General features: G+C 46.5%; 2 protein-coding genes across 2 annotated transcripts in view; both read left to right on the top strand.

Moving 5' to 3' along the window:
- LOC135824801 (uncharacterized) overlaps window positions 1–12,003 on the top strand; it is a 46,491-nt gene extending 34,488 nt beyond the window's left edge. Inside the window, exons 16-27 of the mRNA XM_065337516.1 lie at window positions 543–615; window positions 2,107–2,132; window positions 2,489–2,627; window positions 3,190–3,327; window positions 5,219–5,335; window positions 5,777–5,884; window positions 6,689–6,783; window positions 7,705–7,954; window positions 8,298–8,416; window positions 9,236–9,396; window positions 10,368–10,440; window positions 10,909–12,003. Coding sequence (XP_065193588.1) covers window positions 543–615; window positions 2,107–2,132; window positions 2,489–2,627; window positions 3,190–3,327; window positions 5,219–5,335; window positions 5,777–5,884; window positions 6,689–6,783; window positions 7,705–7,954; window positions 8,298–8,416; window positions 9,236–9,396; window positions 10,368–10,440; window positions 10,909–11,097 — 1,488 coding nt within the window. The 3' untranslated portion in view covers window positions 11,098–12,003. The remainder of the gene's footprint in view (window positions 1–542; window positions 616–2,106; window positions 2,133–2,488; window positions 2,628–3,189; window positions 3,328–5,218; window positions 5,336–5,776; window positions 5,885–6,688; window positions 6,784–7,704; window positions 7,955–8,297; window positions 8,417–9,235; window positions 9,397–10,367; window positions 10,441–10,908) is intronic.
- Window positions 12,004–13,904: 1,901 nt separating this feature from the next.
- The window catches only part of LOC135824725 (glycerophosphocholine phosphodiesterase GPCPD1-like), a 28,910-nt gene continuing 14,888 nt past the window's right edge, over window positions 13,905–27,926 (top strand). The window contains exons 1-10 of the mRNA XM_065337438.1: window positions 13,905–14,440; window positions 19,788–19,972; window positions 20,906–20,947; window positions 22,199–22,395; window positions 23,040–23,084; window positions 23,659–23,790; window positions 24,066–24,237; window positions 25,498–25,633; window positions 26,755–26,809; window positions 27,230–27,325. Of these exons, the coding sequence (XP_065193510.1) occupies window positions 14,295–14,440; window positions 19,788–19,972; window positions 20,906–20,947; window positions 22,199–22,395; window positions 23,040–23,084; window positions 23,659–23,790; window positions 24,066–24,237; window positions 25,498–25,633; window positions 26,755–26,809; window positions 27,230–27,325 (1,206 nt within the window). The 5' untranslated portion in view covers window positions 13,905–14,294. The remainder of the gene's footprint in view (window positions 14,441–19,787; window positions 19,973–20,905; window positions 20,948–22,198; window positions 22,396–23,039; window positions 23,085–23,658; window positions 23,791–24,065; window positions 24,238–25,497; window positions 25,634–26,754; window positions 26,810–27,229; window positions 27,326–27,926) is intronic.

Raw genomic sequence — 27,926 nt, 5'->3', positions numbered from 1 at the left:
AGACGGGGAGTTCGCAACTGTGCTTGTTGCATGGCACAAAGTCCTCAGCTACTTCTTGTACCGTTCGTGCTAAGCCGGTAGTGTGAGTGTAATTCCTGCCCACATTTTGAGGAGACGTAATGGAAGAGAAATCCCATGAAGATGAAATTACTGGCCAGATTCAGCCGTTCACTGACCCTGCCTGCTGCCTTGCATATGATCAACATTGAACATTGAGAATTGCAATAACTACTGCAGCGCCGCGTGTCATTGAGCATTGCAATAACTACTGCAGCGCCGCGTGTCATTGAGCATTGCAATAACTACTGCAGCGCCGCGTGTCATTGAGCATTGCAATAACTACTGCAGTGCCGCGTGTCGGGTGAATTGTACAAGATGTTCCAGCTCGTCTTAGTTGTCCCAGCAGGCTTTTACCTTTTGAGTTGCGTAAAATGTGAACCTGGCTTAAGGTTTGTCTCTCTTACCCAGCAATATGTCATGCGGTGTTTTCATCGCCTTCAGAGCTGGTCCCTATGCTTTTGTTTGCTTGATCTCATTTTCAGGACAAGAATGGCAATATATTCATCGGCAAGGTTTGGCCTGGAGCAACGGCATTCCCTGATTTCTTTCACCCCAGTAAGTACAGTATTTTGAAGTACTGTATGTACTCTTTGATGCAAATCCCTTTAATATGATGGCATAATAGTGTGGTCCACAGACACCAGGGTTGTATGCCAATGAAAGTACTTCTTTAAAACTTCTATGATGACGTAGTAGGGAAAGCAGCGCACTAGAAATAGCATTCATGGCTAGCAGAAGATGACGTGCTGGTAGCATTTGTACCTATCAGTCAAGCTTGCTGCGCTTTTCTCATCCAATGACAACGTCAGCTGATCGGATGCCATAGCAGACTTGATCTGAATATATGATGTCGGCGGCTTTCCTCGTTCTGAACTTTCAACTGTCATCTGTACTACACAGTGCCTGAGCGTGCTGAGCGGGCTGAGTGGGCTGAGCGTGCTGAGTGGGCAGTGGGCTGAGCGTGCTGAGTGGGCTGAGCGTGCTGAGCATGCTGAGCATGCTGAGTGGGCTGAGCGTGCTGAGTGGGCTGAGCATGCTGAGTGGGCTGAGTGCATGTGAGTATAGGTCAGGTAGAGGTGTTGTACAGTCAACTTCGCTAATAACGACTGCGGATATAACGACAATTCGCGAATAACGACAGGCATTTCCATGCCCAGAGCAAAGTCCCTTCCAACTGTAATACATATAATGAGACTTCGGGTATAACGGCACTTCGCGAATAACGACACTTTTTTGATGCCCCGCCGAGTGTCGTTATAAGCGAAGTTGACTGTACTTGGAACTCACTGCCTTCCAACATCTACCTGACCTTTCAATCGGTCAATCAAAGAGTAGACCTATTTAAAAAGTTCAGTACAACAGGTCTACAGACTGTAGTACCATACTAGAGGAACTATGGGATAAAGCTCTGGTATGCCCAGCTCATGCTCGTAGACCTATGGGCCAGCAGCAGTCACACATGCTCGGCGGCGGGATACAGTGCGCATTCACCTGCAATACTACTGAAGTACGTAGTAGTAACCCGCTTTGCAAGTGGAATCATGTGACGTGCACCTCTACGGTCACTGTTTCCTGATTACGTAATGCCTTTGATTACGTAATGCCTTTGAAAAGATTCTCTGTTGAGCAAATCCATTGGTCTCTGCTCTTTTGACTGTTTGGATAGCTATCACAGTATCAGTCTATACACTTGCACTGAGTGTATACTAGTATCAGACATGTTCCTGGCCGTGGAGACGGTGAAATTGACTGGTATACAAGTATATTAAATTTAACATAGCGTTAACCTGGGACTCTGAAATGTGGACCCTAAGAAGCTCCGTATATTCAGCTTATTGCTCAGATGAGCCAGGCCATGTGCATACGAAGTACCGGTACCGGTATGTGTGCTTTTGTGTCCGTGTGCACATGTTTGCTTATTATGTGTGTGTCTATCTGCATGACTGTTGTGTTTGTGTATACGCTTGCGTTCGCATGCATGTGTTTGCCATTATGCTTGTGTACGATGCATGCATTTGTGTATATGCGCATCTGTGTAATGTTCAGATGCAATGTCCTATTGGAAGAATGAAGTAAGTCATTGTTTTTAGTTAAATGCCTACTTACATGCGATCGTTGGGAGGAGGAGGGGGGGGGGGGGGCACTGTTATCCTTTATTGCAGACAGCTCATGCTGGGGGGGGGGCACTGTTGTCCTTTTGCAGACAGCTCATGCTGCCCACCTAGTTCTCTTGCAGTTATACCAAGTCGACCAGTGGACGATTTCTTCTTCACATTGAACTGTACCCCTCCCCCTTTGGAAAGAACTCTGCTGTGTATTCTTTACATGTGTTTTCCTAACATGTTTGTTCCAAACATTTGTATTGTTCCTCCTTTTCTCGAGTGTTACTCGCGGGGAGATCATCAGTCGTTTGCTTGTTGGCCTTCAGATTTCAAAGTTCCTGGATCTGCTGCCTGTGGATGGTCTGTGGATTGACATGAATGAGATCAGTAACTTCTGCAACGGTGCTTGCGATGACGATGACGCTAGTCCTACTGCAAACTCTACCATTCAGACGCAGCAAGAAAGTAAGAAGCAGCATTGAACAGCATAGAGCACCACTATGCATGTGTCCTACCCATCGGACTCTATCGGACAAAGCATCGTGTATTCACTGTGTGTAAAGTGGAGATAAGAATAGCTTCCATTAGGTCAAACAGATTTCATTGACCCCTTGGTGGTTGTCCTAAAGCGGTTTGGCTATACTGGAATACATTGGAGCTTGACTAGAGGAAGTGTTGATCTTATGTGTTGCTGCTGCTCGGACTGAGCGCACCATGCTGCCATTGCTGCCATTGCTGCCATTGCTGCCACGTTGTTGTCCTGGAGTGAAAATGATATTGTTAAAGAGTCGGATGGACTCGCTGTGTTTGTCGTTATGCGTAGTCTGTATGTAGTAAGTGCTGTATCCAGCTCGTGTCAGCTCTTTCTATGGTGAAATGTGCTGAAGTGTGGGTATGACTATGTTGTTGAAAAAGACTTAGTTGTTGTGTTAAGATGCTGTGTCTTGGTTGTGATGCTGTTGTTTTCTCTTCATGTGTATGAAGTGAGCTCGATTTTCTGTCTCTTTTCGTACTGTATTTTCCCCAGGAGTTGGGTTTGATCCTGTGAACCCACCGTACGCTATTCACAACCAAGGTGGTGGCAATGCATTGAATGTCAAGACCCTGGACATGGACTGTGTTCATCATGATGGTGTTCTGGAGTATAATGCTCACAATCTATTTGGTAGGTACCAGTACTGATGTATTATCTTGTTCTTTTCTTGGGTTGTTTAAACAAATACTGTATGCTATTGTTTATCAGATAGGAATGGATGACGAATCGATGAGACATGGGGTGGGGGGGGGACAAACGTGTGGTTTCAGTGTCAATGCCGCATACACACATTGAGGATGTGGCGTGTAGGAACTTAGGGAGGCGAGGGGGGGGGGGGGAGAAGGACTGTCGCGAATGTGGTTCGATTATTCATAGCCACAAGCACAATGACCAGGAACACTGATTATTTCAATTCCTTCCAGTTTGGGATATTTGTGACACTCGGCGTTTCCGCTGAGTGCCCCTGAGCCTGCTGTCTCTAGGACTTGTCACCTGGTCCCCTACACTGTCCTAGTTCGGTACTGTGTTTCCCGCGTGTGTTACACACTTCCCACACATTACACCTGCTGGCGTTCCCGTCAGCCTGTGTATCCTCTCATGAATATGCTGTATCTTAGCCCTAGATGAGTAAGAGACAGCATGCTCCACTCACTTTAGAAAGAAAGTGAGCTGTGACCACTTTCATTCTAATAACTGCATGACCATGAAGTAATAGTTCATACTGCAGCTCCTGATATACTACCGGTGATGACACCGTGTTAAGTGTGTTATACACCTATACCCGTTCATACCGCTGCGTGACTCGTCCTATCCCTGTATGTCAGTTTTACTGCCAAAATATGTATATCCCGAAGCAGCCCGGGCCCTCTTGCGAGTACGTTACTCGTCGGTTCTAGATATATGCCCAGTTTCCTCGCTCCACGTATCATAGGCTTATAGTCTTATACATGCCGGCAGGTTCTCGACCAAACAATCCGAAGGAGACTACCCCACAGTTTTGGCCCTAGCCTCCATTCCTCACCATACACGCGATCAGAGCACAAACAGGTTTAGGTGTAAGCCGTTACCGTACTGCAGTGGTGCTGGCGCGACTCATCAGCTTGCCGATTGCTTGTCAGCTGGTGTCGATCCCTCGCCTGCCAGGCTTTTCACGATTGATGCGCTTCGTCGACCTCGGGTCACGACACATGTCTATAAGCACAAGAATCCACGGCTACCCGCTATCTTTGTTCAAACATCCATAGGTTGAATGAAATTGAAGACACCGCTGCAGCTGTACTTATGGTTGATAAATATGGGGAGTCAAGCTCCGTATGAAGACATCCAAGAAGAAGATTGCCTGATGAGTCCAGCGGGGACGAAACGTACGTCGCAATCGAGCTATGTCGTTGCTGTGTCATCATCTATGTGCCATGCGCTACTTGATGTACCAGCCTGCTATGCCGGATACCGCCAGCCATGCATCGACCAGGCGCCAGGCGCGAACTGATGTGATGGTGGTGGTGGTGGTGAGAAGGAGAGCTCTGTGCCAGAACTTTGCAGCCTAGAGAGCGTGTGTGGGCAGGCGTGTGTTTACCGCCATATTGCCAGGTGGGTCTTTACCACCATATTTATCAACCATTCATAGGTTGAGGAATAGAAAAGGGAAAAGTCTGAAGAAAAAATTGACTGTCACCACCAGGACTCGAACCTGTGTCAGTGTTTGTGTGTGTGTGTGTGTGTGTGCGTGTGTGTGTGTGTGTGTGTGTGCGCGTGTGTGCGTGCGTGCACGTGTGTGTGTGTGTGTGTGTGTGTGCATGCGTGTGTGTGTGTGTGTGTGTATGTGTGCTTGTGCATGTGTGTGTGTTGGTGTGTGCGTGTGTGCGTGTGTATGTGTGTGTGTGTGTGTGTGTGTGTGTGTGTGTGTGTGTGTGTGTGTGTGTGTGTGTGTGTGTGTGTGTGTGTGTGTGTGTGTGTGTGTGTGTGTGTGTGTGTGTGTGTGTGTGTGTGTGTGTGTGTGCATGCCCATGCGTGTGTGCAGGATTGACTGAGGCCATTGCCACAAACGAGGCTTTGGAGTCTCTGAAAGGCAAACGGTCGCTGGTGATCTCAAGGTCTACATTCCCTGGCAGTGGTTCACACACCGGACATTGGACAGGTATGTATTTTTCGTTCTTATTGCATTCCCATTGTCTGTCCCTGTGCCATACTATTGTTTCATTCCCCGGTCTACACGTATCCATGTACAATACAATTGTATGGATTTCATTGGGAAAGCTAGCTGCAAAGCTACCAAACTGCAAGTAACTACGATAGGCTGCCATTACTGGGTCAAATACCCTTGTCAAAGATTGGGCTATTGGGCATTACTGGGTCAGATGCCCTTGTCAAAGAATGGGCTATTGGGCATTACTGGGTCAGGTGCCCTTGTCGAAGATTGGCCTATTGGCCTTGACCTGCTGCCATGCCAGAATCTGCCACTCTGTGTTTTCAGAGTTGACCTCAGCATCTTGTCAACGTATGATGATGACGATCGCAGTGTTTTACTGACCTGTGTTACGTGCGTGATTTGTACACCGTTACTGGTGCTTATCTGCAGGCGACAACCACGCCAGCTGGGATGACTTGTACAACAGCATTCCGGGAATGTTGAACTTCCAGCTTTTTGGTATCCCGCTGGTGGGATCCGATATCTGCGGATTCATTGGTAAGCTTCTTTGATATGGTAAACCTGTGTCAGGTGACAACTGCAATTCGAGACCACCTGTTATAACTTATTTTAAATATTACCAAGAGTACATAACCCCCCAGAGTGTGCAACGCCTGATCCAGCTCTGCATAGGGTCTTGGTCGGGCGTAATCGGAGCTTTGCGTCATAATACCGTACACATCTGAGGGGAACCCGGGGAGTCGCGGGAACTCTCGGATCAAAAATAACGGTGCCCTGCCTCGAGACCGGCCTTGCGCTGGTGTGGAGTGTACGCATGACATCAGAAGATCCGATTTCGCTCGACCAAGACCCTATGCAGAGCTGGATCAGGCGTTGCACACTCTGGGGGGCTTATGTACTCTTGATATTACTGACCATTTACCTCAGGTCTTGAACCATGATTGTATCTACATCCAGACCAGCATAGCAAGACCAGTTTTCTGTACACTATGGCATGCTGGCATACTTCCTAAATGCAGGTTGGACCGTGTACTCTTTGGTTTGGGGTCAAATTGATTTCAATGGCCTAAATTGTCTGTCGCTGTGTATAATATGTTGCCGCACTATGCCTGACTGTATCTTGCCCTGTAGAACTCGGTGCGTGTATGTGTGTGTGTGTGTGCGCGCGCACGTGTGTGTATGTGTGTGTGTGTGTGTGTGCGTGCGCGCACGTGCGTGTGTGCTGTGAGTCTCCTTGCTTCTATGCACTTGTATACATCCCGTATCAAGTGTGTACATGGCTACATGTACATAATATTGTTATCGACGTTCACCGCCGCTGTTCTTGTTTGGCATGTGCAGGGAGCACGACTGAGGAGCTGTGTGGTCGCTGGATGCAGCTTGGTGCATTCTATCCATTCTCTCGCAATCATAATGTCAAGGGAGCACCTTCACAAGTGAGTATGTGTTTGTCTCTTTGAAACAGTTTTGGCCACGCTGACGATCAGACCCTATTTAGCCGCGCACAAGATGAAATTAGCCGCGGACGACTGGAAGTCTTGCTGAGACGGGTTGAAAACACTGCATCATCGTTATCGAACAGTCTCTCAGTGGCTGGCATGGGTTGAGAGCAACTGCTGCGGCTTTGCCATACAAACACTAATGAGCTTGCTCCCCCCCCCCCCCCTCCCCGGCTTATGCTTGATGGCTATACCAACATGCAAGCATTACAAATGCCAATGTGCCACCACAGCCGAGAAGTAGCTGTTTTAAAGCACTGGGGCTAGTGTATAGCTCTGCCATAGGCCATTGGTTGTTAGGAACGCTTTGATTCGATTCGACCACCTTCTGCCCAGAACTCCACCATCATTCGACCACCTTCTGCCCAAAATTCCACCATCATTCGACCACCTTCTGCCCAGGCGTCCACCATCATCCCATTGTGCAGTGATCGGACAACGGCCAGCATGTTGGGAAGAACACCGATGCGCTGCAGTGTTGATTACTGAGCATGCCTAGGAATGGAGGTGTATGCCTTCCTTAGATCTATAAACACGGTGTTCAGAGGCGACACATGCTCAAACCTCTTTTCCGTCAGTTGACGGACAACATAAACCATGCCTATGCACCCCATTCCACGACAGCAGGCACACTAGGACCTGGACAGGATCTCTATGGCAACAGTGGTGGGGCGGTCTTGGAGCATGTGATCAAACAGCGTCCCAGCAATACCCCATAAGCTAGTGCCGCACCAGTTATAACAGCGATGAAGGTTTCCCTTCTTTGCCCCAGAAGAGAAAAAAACGTTTGTTGTGCTTTGCATACGCCCCTCTGCTTTTCATTTGTCCTGTGCTCCTTTACGATATCTATGTTTGCAGGAGCCATACACGTGGGATTCAGTTGCTTCAATCAGTCGTGAAGTACTGGGAATACGCTACGCAATCCTGCCCTACTACTACACACTCTTCTACTTTGCCAACAAGGACATAGTGGACGATGGTTCTATGGCAGGGGCGACCGTTACTCGACCTCTCTTCTTTGAGTTTCCAGCCGACCCAAATACGTTTGCCATCGATAAGCAGTTTCTGGTCGGCCCTGGCCTGCTGGTGTCCCCTGTCCTGACGCAAGGTGAGTGGCTAGTGAGCAAAGTTGCCCCACCCCACTAACGGTTAGTAAGTTATGTTGTTATTTGTTTGCATACCGTCCTGCTGGTATTGTTACTGATTTGGCTACTTTTACTGCTCATTATTAGTATTCGTGTTCTACCACCACCGCCGTTATTGCTGGTGCTGCTACTTCTGGGTGTGGCTGTGGTGATGCTGTCGGTTACAAGGACTTGGTCACTGCTGCTGCTGGCAATTGAAAAGGTGCTGGAGTGTTCAATGAGTAAGTAATCCATTACCTGAATCTGGCTAACTACTGTGTGTTTCATGTGTGTTATTTTCACAACTGTACTACGGCTACGCTGTAGGTGCTACTAGTGTGGAGGCTTACTTTCCAGCTGCACGTTGGTTTGATTACTACAATGGTACTGAGCAGACATCAACTGGTGCCAGTGTGTCCCTCTCCGCACCCAAGGATCACATCAATGTACGTTACCGGGGCCAATTTCTTTTGTCTTGTGCCTGCATTCATATTGCATGTTCTCTTACCAGGAGTCTCCATGTGTCCGATGTGTCAGATATTCACCATCTGTATTGACATTCTTGATGTACTAGTATGGCCCAATGGCTGGCGTACTGTACTGCCGACCAGTTTGAACTGGAATTAATCCTTGTATCGTAGCAGCGGAACTGTCTTGCTACAGCTTCAGTTCACCGTAGCTCAAGCAATGGCAAGTAAATTGAATCGATATGCACGCACGTAGGACGGTGCACTTGTTTCGATACACCCTACATGTGCTACACATGTTTTGCCTATTAATATTGTCAAGAGTACATAACCCCCGGGGTTATGTACTCTTGATATTGTGCAGTGAAGCATGCAAGTCCACTGGCCCACTGTGTGTAGTGAAGCATGCAAGTCCACTGGCACACTGTCGCGGCCTGTGTACCCACTCGTCGTTCTCTTCGTTGTTGAAGACAGCAAACAAGGTCTTTGTGGCATCAGAACCGGACTGCCTGCTGTTGTTATTGTTGTAGCTTGAGAACTCTCAGCCTGATCGTAGTCTACTGTAAACCGCCCAATATTCGCGTCACTAAATTTTCGCGATTTCTTAGAACCAGCGAGTTTGCGATGGCAAAAGTTCGCGAAGCACTGGGGCCACTTGCATACATCCATTGTTGAAGTTAGATTTCACGATGGTTAATATTCGCGTTACACTCTTCTCGCGAAAATAGCGAACATTAATCCGTCGCGAATATTAGGCAGTTTACAGTATTCTCATTGCCTTGTGCTCTTCTGGTTTAGCTTCATATCCGTGGTGGAGTCACTATTCCACGACAAACCCCAGCTCTAACTACGACTGCCACCCGTAAGAATCCCTACAACCTTCTTGTTGCACTTGACAAAGAGCAATCGTCGACGGGCTATCTGTTCTTGGACGATGGTGACTCAATTGGTGACACAAAGTAAGTCTTACTTCATACTCTGCTTTCTCAGCGAACACGTACATTGTATATGTTCAGGTATTGATCACATGAATTTTGAAGCGCCTCTGGGGATCTGTACCAGAGAGTCTGGACGCTCCAGGTCAGTTGAAGGCCACAATCAGCACTGCACTCTTCCTTGCCAGAGAACAAGCTACCAACAAGAGTATATATGCTCCCAAGAGTGTGCAACTCCTGATACTTTTTCTGTGGGGTACACCGACAGCGAAAACTCACAGCACGTGGTGTAGTGTTGCAGTTGTACGTTTCCACCCCATTTTTAGCCAGCAGCGGAGTAATAAAAAGCCCTCTCTGACAGAAACTCACTGCGCGTATACAAATCCCCAGCATGATCATAGCAGATATTCGGATTGCGCGCACGCTATCCTTTGTTTGTATGTAGTACGAAACGTGCCTGAGACACGGGATGTGAGTTTTCGCCATCGAAGACCCCATATGCAGAGTTGCACACTCTTGGGAGGTTATAATACTCTTGCTATCAGCTAGATATGGTTGTGAGCGCAGTAGAAGAGCGAAAGAAAGAAGAGTTGCAAGCAGTTGGAAACATGCACAGATTGAAAAATAGCGCACATGTGTGCTGACTCATTCCTCAACGACCAAGACTTGGTGGCTACTGCCAGGTTTCTTTGTAACTAACTATGGCGTACTCTACTGTTAGCCGACAGTGCAAAGTATGTACACAGGTTACACCGGTTCAAGCCAGTAGGTGTTTGCTACAGTAGTTGAAGTACATGAATGAACTGAGCAGCATCTAGTACAATCATGTACTACTGTACTACTGTATTACTGTTTTGCTGTTTTGCTGTAGCTTACCAGACATTTGTTTCTTGTACTCTGCTCTACCTGCATGCCGGGACCGGGATATTTATTTGCGGCACGGTTATCATGTCCTCCTCCTGCTCATTGTCTTGTGTGTTTGTGTGGTGCAACAGTCATGTATTTATCACCTACTCTACTGTGTCCAACTCAACTGCCTCCATCCTTCAAGCCAAGGTCACAACCAAGGTTTGTATTTTCATGTGGTCTGCTGTCAGAGCAATGCTGTTCAGTGTAGTGACCACAGCTGTGTGTTGCTGTGTTAATATTCAGTGTAGTGACCACAGCTGTGAGAGCAATGCTGTGTTAATATTCAGTGTAGTGACCACAGCTGTGAGAGCAATGCTGTGTTAATATTCAGTGTAGTGACCACAGCTGTGTGTTACCTTACACATGTTTGCGGCGTTTGGTTGCTTTGCTGAGTTACTCGGTTATTCGTCTGCTACTACTACTACTGCTGTGGCTCAGTGCTGGTTTTACTGCTGCTGCTGCTCCTGTGACTGCTGCTACTGCTGCTGCAGTTGTTGTCACTGCTGCTGCTGCTGCTGCTGCTGCTATAGTATATGTCGCTTCTCCTCCTACGTGCATCATGATAAATGTGTGCGTTTTGTGTGTGTGTGTGTGTGTGTGTGTGTGTGTGTGTGTTTTGTTTGGCAGGGCTCAACGAACGCCGACACCCCCAATCTGGACTCAGTGACAGTGTACGGTGTTTCCAAATCACCTGAGCATGCCACCTTGAATAAGAAGGCTTTCACCAGCTTCAAGTATGACACAACCAACAAGGTGCTTACGTTTTCCTCAATGTCACAGAGCATGGAGGAAGGCTTCGTCTTGTTATGGTCGTGAGCAGCTGCTTATGCCCAACGATTTAGTCGTAACAATCTTGCCAATGGCCGTTTCTCGCCGTCTATGTTCGTCAAAGATAGAGTGTTTGGTTGCACACTGCAGTTGCAATTCTCTCTAGGTCTCGCAGCAGCAGCCACTCTTGTGCTTGTCCTTATTTGTCATGCATTTATATCTTGTGTAGAACAGTGTATCCATGCGTGGCATACAGGCCAGTTTGGAGCACTTTTTCTTCTTCTTCTTCTTCTTTTTTCTTCGAGCATTGCTGTATTTCCTTCCTATTCTATTATCAAGATTTTTTCCGCCGTGTTCAATCATTAATTTTATGGCAAATTATGTATCATTATTTAAAAAAAATTTGAACTAACGATGTTGTGCAAATCGTTTATAGAAGTTTATTTTTTTGCTATCTACTAATTAAAGACTGTACAGTAGCAGTGTCCTTCAGAAGTATAGGGTAGCTGTGTGTGTCACATAGTGTGGACTGGGTTTTAGTTTTTACTCGCAGTCTGGCTCCGGCCCGAGCAGATATTGGTTGCTTTCAAAAGCATGCTTGCGGTCGCCGTCTACTTTTTATGCTTCACAAAATAATAATAATTTTGTTACTGTTTGTACTGACAGTGCGCCCCTAGCCCTGCATAGCTACTGTAGGCTTGTCCTGTGGTTTTATACTAGTACCCAGTGCATTCTACTAGGGTAATTTCTAGCCAAGAGTACATAAATCATACCTACCGGTATTTTATGAAATGTTATGACCGTTTTTGTACTTTTGCTGTAGCGCTGCAATCGATCCCCTAGGCCACGCTGTTCACTGCTTTGTTTTTAAAACATCTATCCTTCTTTAGTTGTTTTTGTTTTTATACTGTTATTGCTCTCAATTTTGTGGTAAACATTCGGCAAGGAAACAAACCGACTGTGGTATGGAATGAAAAATGTGAATGCTCTCATCAGCAGTCACCCGCTCTCTCTCTCTCTCTCTCTCTCTTTCTCAGTCTCTCTCTCTCTCTCTCTCTCTCTCTCTCTCTCTCTCTCTCTCTCTCTCTCTCTCTCTCTCTCTCTCTCTCTCTCTCTCTCTCTCTCTCTCTCTCTCTCTCTCGGGAGGTCTTGCAGCTCCTGGAGATGCTGCAGCTACTGGAGGTCTAGCAGCTCCTGGAGGTGCTGTAGCCACTGGAGGTCTTGCAGCTCCTGGAGATGCTGTAGTTACTGGAGGTCTTGTAGCTCCTGGAGATGTTGTAGTTGCAGGAGGTATTGCAGCTCCTGGCCTCTCTCTCTCTCTCTCTCTCTCTCTCTCTCTCTCTCTCTCTCTCTCTCTCTCTCTCTCTCTCTCTCTCTCTCTCTCTCTCTCTCTCTCTCTCTCTCTCTCTCTCTCTCTCTCTCTCTCTCTCTCTCTCTCCCCTCTCCCTCTCTGTCTGGTCTCCTTGTAGTCTGTCTCATTTGCCCCGGGGATGTTTTGACTCACGTGCATAGGGACTTTTTTTACACGACAGTGCATATGTTAATGCAGTAAAACCATGAGGAGGGGAGGAGGAAGGGGAATGAATAATAGCTAGTGAGGAACGAGGACAGTGGGTAGATGGTCGTGAGAGGAGCAGAATGAGAGATAACATGTAGTGGGGAGAGAAGCAGAATGAGAGATACTATCACATTGTGGTGAGGAGGGAGGGAGGATGCTACTATGCCAGTGAGGAGCTGGTCTAAACCGTTTCATAAGGCGTCTGTGGCTGTTTGCCAGTTCCGGTGCAGCAGATACTTGTTGCACTTTTCCTGGAAGGACTGGAGCTGTCTGAGTTGCGGCTCTGCTGATAGGATGGTTGCTGGTAGGCTGTTCCACAAGGGAATAATGCAATCTGGGTAAGAACCCCGGAGGCTGCTACCGGTGCGCAAGGTTGACTTGCGCTGGAGCCGGTGGCAATGGGCAGTCTCCGTTGCTAGCCTAGTGGATCCACCACCCACTGGGCGGGGGTTGGGTGGAGGTGGGAGGATGGGCTTCAGGGGGCTTGTTGTTGGGAGGTCACTGAGGACGACTGCTTGAAGGTGAACGAAAGCGCAGCAACCAGTCGGCTGTGTTTCAGGCTGGGGAGCCAGGCGCCTGGGCCAATAACCTTCAGTGCCCTGTACTCATTCTGTCCAGCCTAGATGTCCATGAACCCATCCACACCAGCCAGCTGTATTCCATCGTTGGCCGCACAAAGCCTTCGTAGACTGCCGTGCGGCCGCAAGAGTCCAACAGGGGCGCAACCTTTTTCAGGAAGTGATATGACGCTCATCATTCGCTCCCTTGTCACTGGATGACAGTTCTGTCCGTTTGGTTTTAGCAAGAGTACATAACCCAGTGGTTATGACCATTGTACTCTTGGTTTTAGCGATTTCAAGAAAACAACAACAACCACCACCGCACCAGATCATAATCATGCCGCGATATCAAGACTCCGATGCAGACAGCCGAGTGGACAAGTCTTGATAATGATCAGATCAGTCGCTACATACGACTCCATAGTCCATAGTCCAGAGACTCCAGATCCACCATAATCCATCCCCAAGACTGGCAAGACTGTACATAACCCTTATCAAGAGTACATAACTTGGTCATAAGTTCATAACCATTTTGGTAGTCTTGCCCTTATTATCTCTTGTCCATGATATCCCCAGCACCAAGACGGCAAGACGCCAAGAGTTCATAACCTAATGAACTCTTGCCAGTGCAGTACATGTATACAGTACTGTACCAGGGAGTAGTAAAATACCGGCACTTTACAACTGCTGTGTACTGACTGTACATGCACCTCCGGCTCCTGTAGTATTTGTATCAACCTGGTTTGAATGTTGGTGCTTTTCTAGCTGTTGCTGAGTGTTGGCTGCACTCTTATCTGGCGACTTGCATAGCACAGCGCGATGCTCCAGCTGTTGTTAGAGGCCAGGTCAGGGATTCTCTGACAGTAGTACCGCGCGGACAGGGCGTTGGACAAATACCTGAGCCGTGCCTTAGTATTGGCGACATTACCCATCTTCGACAACTTCGTGATCAAATCACGAAGATTTTAGTACGTACTGTACTGTCACAGTTGCCATTATTTCACTATTTTGCAGCACACGTACTGCATGATTCTTCACTGACTTCAGTCTTCCCTCCGCGACTAATATTATTCACGTCCTCAGTATTTTTGTTTCTGGAGGAGCAACATTGTCTACTTTTGGCATGAATGATGGAGACTACCTCATCAGAAGAGTTGGTGCAGTGCAATTTCCAGGTTACTGTCAATTGCAGTGACGATGACAGTGTCTATCTGACTGGTACATGTGCTCCACTGGGATGCTGGAAGGTGGAACAATTGAAACTCCTCAGAAGGTAGAATGAAAATTTACTGTAATATTTTTTAAGTTTTGCATTCATCATTCTAAGTTTTGGAAGAAATCATTGATTCATTGAACTGACACCTTCAAATGAAAAGGCGGTGGGCATCATTATAGTCATTCTGATTAAAGTGTGGGGAGATGAACGCTATTACTCAATTGGCATACCGTAAAATTCCGTTAATAAGCCCCGAGCATATACTTTGCAGAGCGTCAAAAACTGGGCGTATATTTGGGCATGGGCTTATTTTAGGGCATGGGCGTTATTTCGGACGCAATCTGCAGAAGATCAATCTATCAGCAACCCACTAGTTTCAGTGCACACTGAGCGCGGTACACGTACATCAAACCACAGCTGGAAATTTGCGACATGTTTTGCGACATGTTTTGCGATATGTTTTGCAACATGTTTTGCGACATGTTTTGCTACATTTTTTGCTACATTTTTGGCAGTTTGCTACATTCCAACGGAACATCGCTGTCCTCGCGCGCCATGACAGAGTTGAGTTCTGCACTGTGCTGTGTGCAGTTGGATGGCACGCACTCGATCTACAACTGTTCTACAGTTTGTACTCGAACGCACGCTCGCGCGCTGGTCATTTTGAGTCCACTTTACGCCTTGGGCTTATTTCGGGCATCGGCGCTAAAACGGACTTGAAGTGTACACCGCCTAAAACTGGGCTTATTATCGGACATGAGCGTTATTTAGGGTGGGCTTATTTACGGAATTTTACGGTAGCTCATCGACCAGAAAGTAGAGGCAATGCGATACGTGTGGGTATATTCGACCATTGAAAGCTGTATTATAATAATATGTCCAAAGACGATCGGCTCACGACCATTGAAAGCTGTATTATAATAATATGTCCAAAGACGATCGGCTCACGACCATTGAAAGCTGTATTATAATAATATGTCCAAAGACGATCGGCTCACGACCATTGAAAGCTGTATTATAATAATATGTCCAAAGACGACCGGCTCACGACCATTGAAAGCTGTATTATAATAATACTTAGAGACTGTGGTGAGAAAAGAAACTACAGAAGCACGAGAAAGGGAAAAAGGAGAAGGCACTGCAGGTGTCTGCCCGCATTCACAATGGGTACAATGGCCACAAACGACGTATTGAAAAAGGAAGCTCATGAACATACTGTGCAAATATGCATGTGCACACTGATCGAGAAAGCAAGAAATCAGAAGTCGAATATTGACCGGTATGACTTCTTATCATTATATTATCCACCAGACAGGCAGACAATGAAGCCAGAAATTTCAGCCGGATGTGGGAATTTTTGAGAGGGAAGACATGGAGAAAGTGCAGATTGTTTAGAGTATAATGTGACCTACCGGTCCGTACCTATGTTCTAATACAGTCGCGACAAGCGAAATCCGACACTTGTCGTAGGGGACAGCGCCACAAATGGACATCAATGATGTAGTGCGCTGTACCTAATTTCAAGAGTACATGAAAACCAGAGTGTGCAGCTCGGATGGGTTGCTGTCACGGCGGAATTCCGTGATCACATCATTTTAGTGATGTAGTGCGTACAAGCAGGATTCAAGCAGGTCTCTTTCTGCACAACTGCAGCTCAGTTGTACGCACTACGCCATTTCCCGCCTCAGATCCGCACCAAATAATTATGCTGTAATCACGGAATTCCGCCGTGACAGACACCCATAGCAGAAAAGGCCCCAAGCTGCACACTCTGGTTTTCATGTACTCTTGCTAATTTGTACATTAAAGCCGTATGCATCCCAAACAGGTCGAAAGGTCACAGCGTAGATACACACAGTTCACAGTCATGGTACACATAAGGAGTATTGGTATCCAGTCCCCATTCATTTTTGCCAGCACCTTTGAACTTTTCTTGTGAACCTTGACTGTGATGAGTACGAGTTTTGTCATGAGCTGAGACAGATAAAAGTTTGTATGGAACACATGTACTACGTATGCAGGGCTGCACACTGTGTAGTCCCTTATCCCATGGTACGGTACTATAGGCCTGTTTCAGCCAATCAGGAGCCTTGCTGACCGGGAAATAATAGCCAATACAATCCCGCGCGGGATGATATTCATTATTAACTGGGTTCACTTTTACCGTACCTACTACGGTGCACCCTGCATTGGCATGCCCCCACCCCCTCTCGATTCGATGCAATGCATCTTGCCACTGGAGTCCTTTCGATCAGAACCCAGCGACAAAATGCACTACACAGAACCGTGAGAGGGTGTGAGCATGCCAATGCAGAGTGCACCGTCGGTACAGTAAAAGTGAACGGAGAGAACTTACCTCCGCGACTACGTCCAAAACCAGATTCCACACAAACAAACAACGAACTCCAATCACTATTCAACTCAACACTACGACACAAAGGAGACTTCGAAGTGCATCTGTTCTCATTCACTCTTTGTAAACTCGAAAACTACACAAAGTATCACCATCCGAGTGAAAATTACTAATTGCAAGGAGAGATACCGTAACAACTCGAAAAGTACAAGACGTGAAAGTGAGAGGAAAAATCTTGTACAGAATATTCAACAGTGTGAAAGAAGAAGAGCTCAGCAATCCATGTGTGATGTAGATAAGATATGGATGCAAGATGCGACCCGGAGTGATTATCATGACATTGTATCCAGTACGATTACCACAAGAACAATCTAAAACGTTGATGCTGCTACAAATCCAGTATGCCTATAACATGATCAACGTTCTTCTGATTGCATAGTGGCCGATAGTAATACAACCAAGAGTCTTGATACAACGAAATGCACTTTACTCACTGGTGCCAATGTCCGACGATATGTACAATGTGGTTACTGCCTGCACGGCCAGTGTTCAGTAAGGATCCCAAACCGTTGAAAGTTCCACACCGATCCAATGACAAGGAAGTCAGCACCAGCATCCGTAATGACATATCTCGCCGTTACTTGAAGTATGGCCCTTACTTTGAACCAAATGACTATGTATCATAACAGTGCAATCTTCGTCAATTCTCTAGTCCAACTACTAAAATGCAACTTGTCTCCCGAGCTCCATCGCTCTCAAACCTTGACTGGATTGAAAAGAAAGACAGCATCTTGTTTTTGGTATAGCTGTACCTTGGCAATTGTATTCAGAACGCAGTTGCGTCGATCCCCAAAATGCGTAGATGTACCTGGGATAAGTAGGATATTGACCCGCGTACTCGGGTGTTACCGTACCCTCATATCATCCCTCCTGCTACGCAGTCGGGATGATATTCGGGAGGTAACACCCTCGTACTTGGGTAATATCCTATACTTATGCCAAGTGTCGGATTTCGCTTGCCACGACTGTACATGTAGCATTGTTACATGCGGATGCAGCTAGCTGGCAGAAGTCTGAGCGGAATCGTCAGCTTTCATGAGTTCTATACAAGACAGGCATTTCTATGTATGTCAACTCTAAGCCAGGCTTCTAAATGAGACAGGCTTTTGTACAAGACACTACGGTATACCAGAAAGACAAAGATTCGATATGGCCACTTTGTTCATGGCTAATATTGGACAGCTTTGATGGAAGGCATCCGTTGACTTGGAGAATGAATGTAAAGCATGTTGCCCATATACGCACGCTCACACAAATAAAGAGTCACAATAATAATTAACAAAAAACGGTCCCAAAAGCTATTGATTCAATGGCATAATTGTTTTACTTGCATGCAGTATGTATGTACAGTAAAGCCTGTCAAGGCGCCCACTCGGATAAGGCGACCACCTGTCCCAGACGACCACTGCTGTCAGTACCAAGGGATGCTATTTCCAGTCAAATGACCCTGGATAAGGAGACCGCCTGTTCACAGAGACCACACTTTGAAGGTCCCTTGAGCAGCGGTTGTCTTAGACAGGTTTCACTGTATATTCAGATTTACGGGCAATTCCTATTAACGGGCAGTGCTCGGTCCCAAAGGGAGTTGTACTGTGCTATCATGTAGTTTGCTTTTTACAATACAACCAAACTGTGACCAGCGATAGACTGCACACGACAGTAAGCTGGAAAGCTATGTGCTAAATAGCACAAGAGAAAACGGCACAGTGTTGATTGCAGCTGCAGCAGGTGAACAGCCATGAGAAGATCAGGCGAGAGGAATCTTTTAGGAAGAATGTACTGGCGGCGCAGTAGTTAGCAGTACACATCACACTAAACTCTACGAAATCTTCTGGTCCAGTAGAGAAATCACACTTGACTTGTCAGCTGATGATTTCTTGTGCCGGGGCATAATAGCCTCTCACCAAAAATAAAATGAGTCAGTTCATCAGCTACTTTTGCCACCAGAATCTTTTAGACGCCTTTCTTTTGCCTTTCATTCTTGAGCTGCTAAGGTTTTCACGTAGCTGGCACATTGGATTAGCACAACAGCGTAACAAGCACGTTGTCGCTGAAGGTGTTTAGTACAGTCAAGGGATAAATATGAAATGATGAACTGATAAAATACTGCACTTTACCTGACGTCCCACTATCACACTCCCCTGCTGTTAGCTACACTATGCTCACGTCCACCCGTCACTCAAAGACCTAACACTCTCACCAGCCTGTTGTCCGCCATCCTCCTATCACCTCCACCCGCCTGTTGCCCGGTGTCGCCCCAACGCCTCCGCCCGCACCTTTTTTCACAATCCGACGCTGCCAGACTTAGCGCCATGCACTCAGCGCTAGATGTGTTATGCCTGTGGCCTTACATGTTTATAAGCATACTGCTGGGTAGAACCCCAGGATCAGTTGTTTGATTATTGCCTTGCGGCATGAACACTCGGACACTCGGAGTTATAACCAACCTAAACGCCCTTTGCTGTGTCTGCTATGTGCAGTCAAGGAATATTATCTTCTGGGTGTGCATTTTTTTGTTTTTGTCATTCGATTATTGTTACGGCTGCTACTGGTGCTGCTGCTGCTGCTGCTGCTGTTGCCACTTGTATTCCTGTTGTTTCAGTTGCTGTTGTTGCTGCTGTTGCTACTTGTATTCCTGTTGCTGCTGATGATGCTGTGCTTGTGTTGCTGCTTCCACCACTGCTGCTGTTCTTATCTTTGCCCTTTCTTTTTGTATTCTTGCTGCTGCTGCTGCTGCTGCTGCTGCTGCTGCTGCTGCTGCTGCTGCTGCTGCTGCTGCTGCTGCTGCTGCTGCTGCTGCTGCTGCTGCTGCTGCTGCTGCTGCTGTTCCTGATGCCTTTGTTTTCTCCATGAACATTTTTCTTTCTTCTTCTTCTTGCTGCTGTTGTTGTTCTTTTGGTTCTCCTCCCTGTTCAGTTTGTCTTGTTCTCTCTCTCCCTACTGCACTATTGGTGACTGCCATTCTGTTGTTGTGTTTGTTTATGTATGTAGAAAACCTGAAGACAGTGGTGTTTGGACGCTGTCTTGTGAGCTCCCTACTGGTACACATGGCTATCGTTATGTGGTCGCCCAAACATCCCTGGCTACATGCCGCTCATCTCGCTCTCCTGCCGACCAGATACCAGTTGTCCAGGAATGGGAAACTGTCCAACGCTCACTAGTTATCAAGCCTTGCAGTGAGTTTCTGGCGCTCACATGTGTGTGTGTGTGTGTAGTGTGTGTGTGTGTGTGTGTGTGTGTGTGTGTGTGTGTGTGTGTGTGTGTGTGTGTGTGTGTGTGTGTGTGTGTGTGTGTCGCATATGGTGGAGTCGTATGTGCAGCGATTTCCAATCGAGAGGCTGCTGGTTCGAATCCCGACGATTACGGTCACACGTCTTTCTTCTCTTTCTCAGACTCCTCCTGACTTTTCTTTCATTCTCCTGGGTAGTTACCAACTGCCAGTGCATGCCGGAGTGTGTGGTGTGATGTGTGTGCAAGAAGAAATGAAAAAGACCAAAAAGTAGGGATTCACTGGCCAGAAAAAAGCCACTTCATAGCTGTGTGGTGTACATGTAGACCAGGCTGAATAGTGGCGGTCGATTCTTCAGCCTTGCAAGCTGCTGAATGGTGCAATTCCAGCACAAGTTGCAATGGCTTTTGCTGTAGCATCGCTATCATCACCTCCGACGATGGGCGTCAAAAGGTGTGTGTGTGTGTGTGTGTGTGTGTGTGTGCGTGCGTGTGTGTGCGTGCCTGCCTGCCCGCTAGCGGGCGTGTATAGTATGCACCAGCTAGTTCGGTTGGTGGTGCACTCATGCCAGGTAGTGTTGGGTGTGTTGGCAACGGGCTCGGCTGCTTGAAGGTGTGATGTTGTACCTGCTACCTTTGTTGGTGTGGGCGGTTCAATAGCCAATTGAGTCATCTTTTCAAGATTCCTTTTGTATCTCTCTCCCCTCTTCGGAGGAGACTCGCGTGACCAGTCATAGCAGTGAGCAAGTACTAGTACAGTGTAGCAATTATGCGTGTAATAGCAATTATGCGTGTAATAGCATTTATGCGTGTAATAGCAATTAATCTTACACCGTAGAGCATACTGAGTTTGCTTTTTACATTTGTGATTGTTCCTGTAGACGATCCAATACAAGTCAATGACAAATATGGTCTTGATAGCAGTAAGTTTATTTATGCGTGCTTCCTTACTATCAAGCATGCATACACCTGTCCATGGCTGTCTTCGTACAGTGTTGCCTATCCTGCAAGTCTTGAAACATGGGGAAGGCAGTTACATGCACTTTAATGGGCTCCAGGTTATCGTAGCATCGGGAATCTAAGGACATTTATTCCCGTAGCTATGCAGAAGACGTTACTTCAGTAACGTCTGGCGCTAGCCAGGGTCCACACAGCTTTAATTTGATATTTGTGTGTTTGTTTGTTTGTTTGTGTCACGCCTGGCGCTATCCCGTATCTGTCCCGTACCGTACCATCAAACACAGCTGGCCACATAGAGCTGGCCGCAATATTCAAATAGGGCTTTCAAACGCAAGATCATAACGTGAAGCAACTTGGAAGAATGGGTATGAATGCGAAGTGCATGTAGGGCGATAGTGCGGGTTCGAATCCCAGGATATGCCTGAAAAAATAGGAGAATTGAAAAATGTATAACATTCCTATGCTTTTTTTGCCGTCATCAAGGCGGTAGAAGGTGTCGTATTACCCTCGATCGTACCTGTCCCGTACCTATCCCGTACCGTACCATCAAAGACGGCTGGCCACAATGCATATTCAAATAGGGCTTTCAAATGCAAGATCATAACGTGAAGCAACTTGGAAGAATTAGTATGTATGCGAAGTGTATCGGGGGATGCATACAGGGCGCGCGATAGTGCGGGTTCGAATCCCAGGTTATGTCTTAAAAAAAAGGAATTTTTTGAAGAATATATAACATCCCTATGCTTTTTTTTGTCTAGGTCATCAAGGCAAAAAAGCATAGCGTAGGGCCCTGAGCTTCCAAGCTCTCTCGTTGTAGGAACGACCAGGTTGGAATTGCTGCTCAAATTTAAGATTATGCCATGCTGGAATTGCTTTTAAATAAGCCTTCATCACACTAAGAAAACATAGAGAAAGTGGCCCGACTATTGACATACAAAATCGCTGATTCTATTCTAAGAATATTTCGAGAGGGGGCGTGTTAAGCTTTAAAGAACATGCCAGGATACACCAGTCTCCCCTCCGTACTGACAATTCCTATGTTAGTAGTACTCTGTACAGAAAAGCCATAGCTTGTTCTGCACTGCAGATTCAGTACTGCTGTGTGCTAGTTGCTTGAGATGTGCTAGTTCCTGGGACGCTGCTGCTTTTTGCTGTTGCTGCTGTTGAGACTACGAAGCACTGTGCGTCTGACTTGGTTTGCTTCGACGACATAGATGGGTCTAGCCTTCATCCAGATCGAGGCTTCATGACAAGCCACTCGGAGATTCAGATACGAGTTTGCCGGCAAAAGCTGGAGCCTCTGACCGCACCGGTATCCTTTGCTGGCTGTCCAAGTGTGGTGGACAGTTCTTCCGGTGGCAGTATGTGTTCGTTGCAAGTTGAGCCGTTTTGGTACTCACCGAGAGGTTCGGTAAGTTGAGCTAGATTCCCCTTCTTGTCTTGTCTTGTCTTGTCTTGTCTCTTGTTGGAAACTGCGTGTCTGTGGTGTAGGGTAGTAGGGTTATCATGCACCCGATTATCAACCATACACACACACACATGTGCGTGCACACACACACACGCGCGCACACACACACACACACAACAGTATTCTACCCTGCTAGTATTTCCGAACCAGCAGCCGATGGCTGTTCAATCCAACAGGCAGTTGGTCGGTGGGACAGGTGCCGGATGCTGGTTAGTTCCCTGATGTACGGATGCTGGTTAGTTGCCTGATGTGCTGTTTAAAATAGTATGCTGGTAGTAGCAGGTGCACCCCCACTCTCAATATCCTGTCAGATACTAGTGATGTGTAACTTGTCATGTCACTGTTTAAATTGTGAGTAGTTTGTCCAAGACCTTTGAACGTCTGTTAAGACCCATGCTGTGACCACTAGTGAATAACGAAGCTGAAAGGAAAGAACATCTACGTGTACCCTTAGAAGAATTAGAGCCCAGTTGTTCGTTAGCAGTTGACCATTTCTTGGCATCATGCATAATACTAATGCAGTGAGTGTCTCATGCATAATACTAATACAGTGATTGTCTTACCTACTGTGTTTCTATGGACTGTAGGATGATGTGGATGTGAAAGCAGCATGCCCGCCAGTTGAGTCGAAGGTAAAATGTAAACACGGTCTGTCCCTGCTCTCCCCATCACACTCCATGTGGTATTTTAAACTGGCCAACACGTGCTCTCTTCAGCCAATCACAGACGCGCGTGCGCGCGCACATGCGCACACATACACACACCCTCTCTTCTGATCTCAAGTATTTCGTTCCTCAGTATTGCTGAATTCATCTATATTTGACCAACCCTAATACCCGTGTCGGTATCCACTGATCTTGGAGTTTTTGGGGATGCACGCGAATGTGTGTGTGTGTGCGCGCGTGTGTGTGTGCGCGTGCGTGTGTGTTTGTGTGGTACATGGTGTGTGTGTGTGTGTGTGTGTGTGTGTGTATGTGTGTGTGTGTGTGTGTGTGTGTGTGTGTGTGTGTGTGTGTGTGTGTGTGTGTGTGTGTGTGTGTGTGTGCATGCATGTGTGTTTGTGTGTGTGTGTGTGTGTGTGTGTGTGTGTGTGTGTGTGTCTGGGTGTGTGTCTGGGTGTGTGTCTGGGTGTGTGTCTGGGTGTGACTGTATGTTTTTGTGTTGACTTCATTATCAGTGTGTACTGTGTGTGTTTGTACCATTCAGACACTGGTATCAAGCACTGGACAATGTAGCAGTCATGTAGCACCAGCTAATCACTCAGCTAGTGGCTGGGTAGACTACAGCATTGACAATGTTGTAGTGTTCTCAACACGAACTAGAGACCTGGCACATCATGTAAGTGAAAATACACTGACTGGTTGACTGCAGTAATACACAAACACACTTGGAAATAGCCCAGCAAGTACATACCTTTGTCCCATGGGCAAGTGTATGTGTGAATGCTGTGCGGTGTAGCTAGTCATGTGTAGTTCAGTAGTCTTGTGCTTCCAACTGCTGCTGTGTTTGCTGTTGCTAGTGATACGTGTTCTGTTGTTGCCGCTCAGCATTCCTTTGATCTTGATCTTCACTTGCTCATCATTCCGTTGGTCTTCGCTTGGTGTTATTTACAGGCTTTCAAGTTGCGTGTACGCTACCGTCCCGCGGCCGGAGCAGCAGCAGAAGATGGCGAGGAGCTGATAGGCACTGGCTGTATTCTGCCTGAGCAGGTTGGCGAGGGCACAACTGTGCGCATTGTTGTGCCACTTCTAAATGACCATTTGATGGCCATTGGTTCGTTGGTAGGTAAGTACAATGTCATGTACGCATGACTTTGTGTACTGTAGAAGCAGAAAATTTCGTCGGTCAATAATTTCGTCCAACTCCAAAGAAAAGGAGTTCGTCCGGTTGAAAATTTCGTCCAAAGATCATAAGAGTGTATAGAAACGCTGGACAAATCGATATTCGTCCTACATTTAATTTAGTCCAAAAGCTCCTTGGACGAAAAAGACGAAATTAAATTCCAGACGAATATTTCTGCTTATACAGTACTTCAAAATAGTGTAACTAATTTCTGCCTGTTTGTATTTACAGTTGTACTGCGCACCTCACTTATCCCATCCTCTTTTCATCAGCCGTTTCACACTGGCCTGAGCATTTGTATACAGGTGGAATCCTGATAATTCGAATATGGCTTAATTCGAACATACCGCTTAATTAGAAGTTTTTCCAGGACCGAGTTCTGTCAATACGATTCCCACATAAACAAATTCTGATAATTCGAACCTCGAACTGGACATGTCCGGTTAATTAGAAGTCCCACGGATTCCACTTACTGTATAAGCAGAAATATTCGTCTGGAATTTAATTTCGTCTTTTTCGTCCAAGGAGCTTTTGGACTAAATTAAATGTAGGACGAATATCGATTTGTCCAGCGTTTCTATACACTCTTATGACCCATGGACGAAATTTTCAACCGGACGAACTCCTTTTCTTTGGAGTTGGACGAAATTATTGAGCGACGAAATGTTCTGCCTCTACATAGAAAATGTGTGGGATTTGTGCTGATAATTCGAAGTTAGCAAAGTGTAATTCAAAGTTCACTGTACACTGTACTGGTCAGTTCAGTTTGCATGAGCAGGCTGTACCGGTCAGTTCAGTATCCGTGAAATCTGTGTCTAAGGTCCATAGCGCAACTCTGCTTGACCATGGGAGCATTTTGACATACATATTGTGTTGTGGGTGCATGTTTGGATAATTAGAATGTCCGGATAATTAGAAGTTTTTCCTGGCATTTTGAGGTTCGAATTATCAGGATTCCACCTGTACTATTTTTTATGTAATCAAGTAGCGTGCTCCACTGTCCGAAGAGTGCTCAATACCCATATAGGGCAGAGTCTTCTACACATCCTTGCTGCCTGATGATTGTAGTAATATGTGAAACTCAGAGTTGCGACACAGCTTACAATCTCTCTCTTGTATACCATTTTTAGATACCTTTTTAAGGCTTTTTATTATATTATAGACAGTTGCTGTTGGTTTTGTTCCCTATCTTCCATTCTGCAGTTCATTGTCTGGTTGTAAACGCATTATCCAAGCCGCCCCATGATCTGTCTACTTCGCACAGCTGCACGTGGGACCGGAGTAGGTGTTATCGCATAGGCCACCGTGGAATGGGTGCTTCCACCGTACTCCAGAAAGAGTTAGTCTATGGCCGCAGTATTACCGTTATGCTGTACCGAACTGATCCAACCTCTCCTCTTCTCTCTCTCTCTCTTCTCTCTCTCTCTCTCTCTCTCTCTTCTCTCTCTATCTCTATCTCTCTCTTCTCTCTCTCTCTCTCTTCTCTCTCTCTCTCTCTTCTCTCTCTCTCTCTCTCTCTCTTCTCTCTCTCTCTCTCTCTCTCTCTCTCTCTTCTCTCTCTCTCTTCTCTCTCTCTCTTCTCTCTATCTATCTCTCTCTATCTCTCTCTCTTCTCTCTCTCTCCTCTCTCTCTATCTCTCTCTCTCTCTCTCTCTCTCTCTCTCTCTCTCTCTCTCTCTCTCTCTCTCTCTCTCTTTTCTTCATCTCGTTAGCTCTCTCGTGAGTCATAACATAATTATTACATTAGTTATGCTTATGCTCCCTGACAGTTAGTCCCGCAATCTCTTGGTGTCTACTGGAAGACCACGTATTACGTTAAGGTCAATTCTAGTTAGCGCTCTCTGGATTTTTGTTGGTTAATGAGGTGAAATGTTGACGAATTCTGGCTGCCAAAACCGGTAAATGACTGTACAGTGTGTACATGGACTTTGATTTTGAACATAACGACTTCAAAAATCAAAATTTAACGAATCATCTGAATTAGTTATTTGTTACTTGAATTACTTGTAAGTGTTTGTTAACAATAGTGGTCTTACAGTAGTCAGTGAACACCAAATGACTGAGGGCACACTAACCTTCAGTATGCACACTAACCTTCAGTATGCATACTAACCTTCAGTATGCACACTAAACTTTGCTGGGCACACTAACCTTCAGTATGCACACTAACCTTCAGTATGCACACTAACCTTCAGTATGCACATTAATCTTCGCTATGCACACTAACCTTCGCTATGCACACTAACCTTCAGTATGCACACTAACCTTCAGTATGCACACTAACCTTCAGTATGCACACTAACCTTCAGTATGCACACTAACCTTCAGTATGCACACTAACCTTCGCTACGCACACTAACCTTCGCTACGCACACTAACCTTCAGTATGCACACTTTCCTGCTTAGTTTATTGAGTCACTTCAATGTACCTGTCTGTATGTTGCTTTGATCCTATCTTAGTTCTGCTTCACACGTGGAAAACACCGTCTCATCGTTCACAGCCGCTGGGAGACATGTACGTTGTGCGTTGCTCTGCTAGCTAGTGCTGTTGCAATCGATGCTTGTACCTTGCTTGTCCATGGGGAGGTATGCAGCACCAGCAGCTGGTCATACTCGTCAAACCGATACTTTGAAGTAGAGTTAGCGGTGATAGTTGTAGTGCTGCTGTCCTTCACCACTGCTGCTGTCCTTCACCACTGCTGCAGCATCATCTGGCCTTGTCACATAGTTGTAGTGCTGCTGTCCTTCACCACTGCTGCAGCATCATCTGGCCTTGTCACATAGTTGTAGTGCTGCTGTCCTTCACCACTGCTGCAGCATCATCTGGCCTTGTCACATACCACCAACTTCAACAGGCGTGTGAGTTTTGTAGTTTTGATGTTGTGCTATAATCCAAGGTGTGTATCATGCTTCTTCTCCTCTCCGTTTGGCTTAGGGAGCAGACATGGTTGAATTTGATGTGCAGCTGTCCTCTGATTTGGTTCCCATTGTTTTTCACGACTTCACTTTTCTCATTGCAGCTAATTCCCAGGTACGTGGCTAGTTCACCTGTGCTAAACAGATAGATACATGTAACTTTCCATTTGTGAATAACTGAATATGTAAAAAAAGTAAAGTTTGCACGTCCGCGTTACCACCGGCTATACGATTGCGTTGAGAAACACAACCAGCTTAGGAAGTTTCGCATGTGCCAGGCCACCACCATGCCTGTGCTACCAGGGTGGCAGATGCAGCGCCTAACGGCGAGGGTGAGGTGGTAAGTCTCACAACCAATGCCCGACAAGGGGGCTAACCTCGTTAGCTGCATCCATGTTACCCTCACTCCGAGTAGTGAGTACCCAGTTGACCGTGGGTGTTGGCGCAGTTCACTGCATGTAAAGTGGTTCACGCATGCATCACCGCATTTGCTAGCACAGTACACGCTCCCTGCTCCCAGCGCGGGTCTCGAACTCGGGACCTTGTGATTCGCAGGCAAGGCCACAACCACTCGGCCAAAGCGCTGGTACTGAATATGTATATCAAGTAATTGAATCCAGTGACTCCGAGGTGCGTGTGTGTATGTGTGTGTACCATGTGTGTGTGTGGGGGGGGGGGGGTAAGAATAGAAGGGGTAGGGGTATATAGGGGTAGCG

Source organism: Sycon ciliatum, chromosome 1 (genome assembly GCF_964019385.1).
Source record: "Sycon ciliatum chromosome 1, ocSycCili1.1, whole genome shotgun sequence".
Lineage (NCBI taxonomy): Eukaryota > Metazoa > Porifera > Calcarea > Leucosolenida > Sycettidae > Sycon > Sycon ciliatum.
This window is presented reverse-complemented; position numbering and strand designations above follow the sequence as displayed.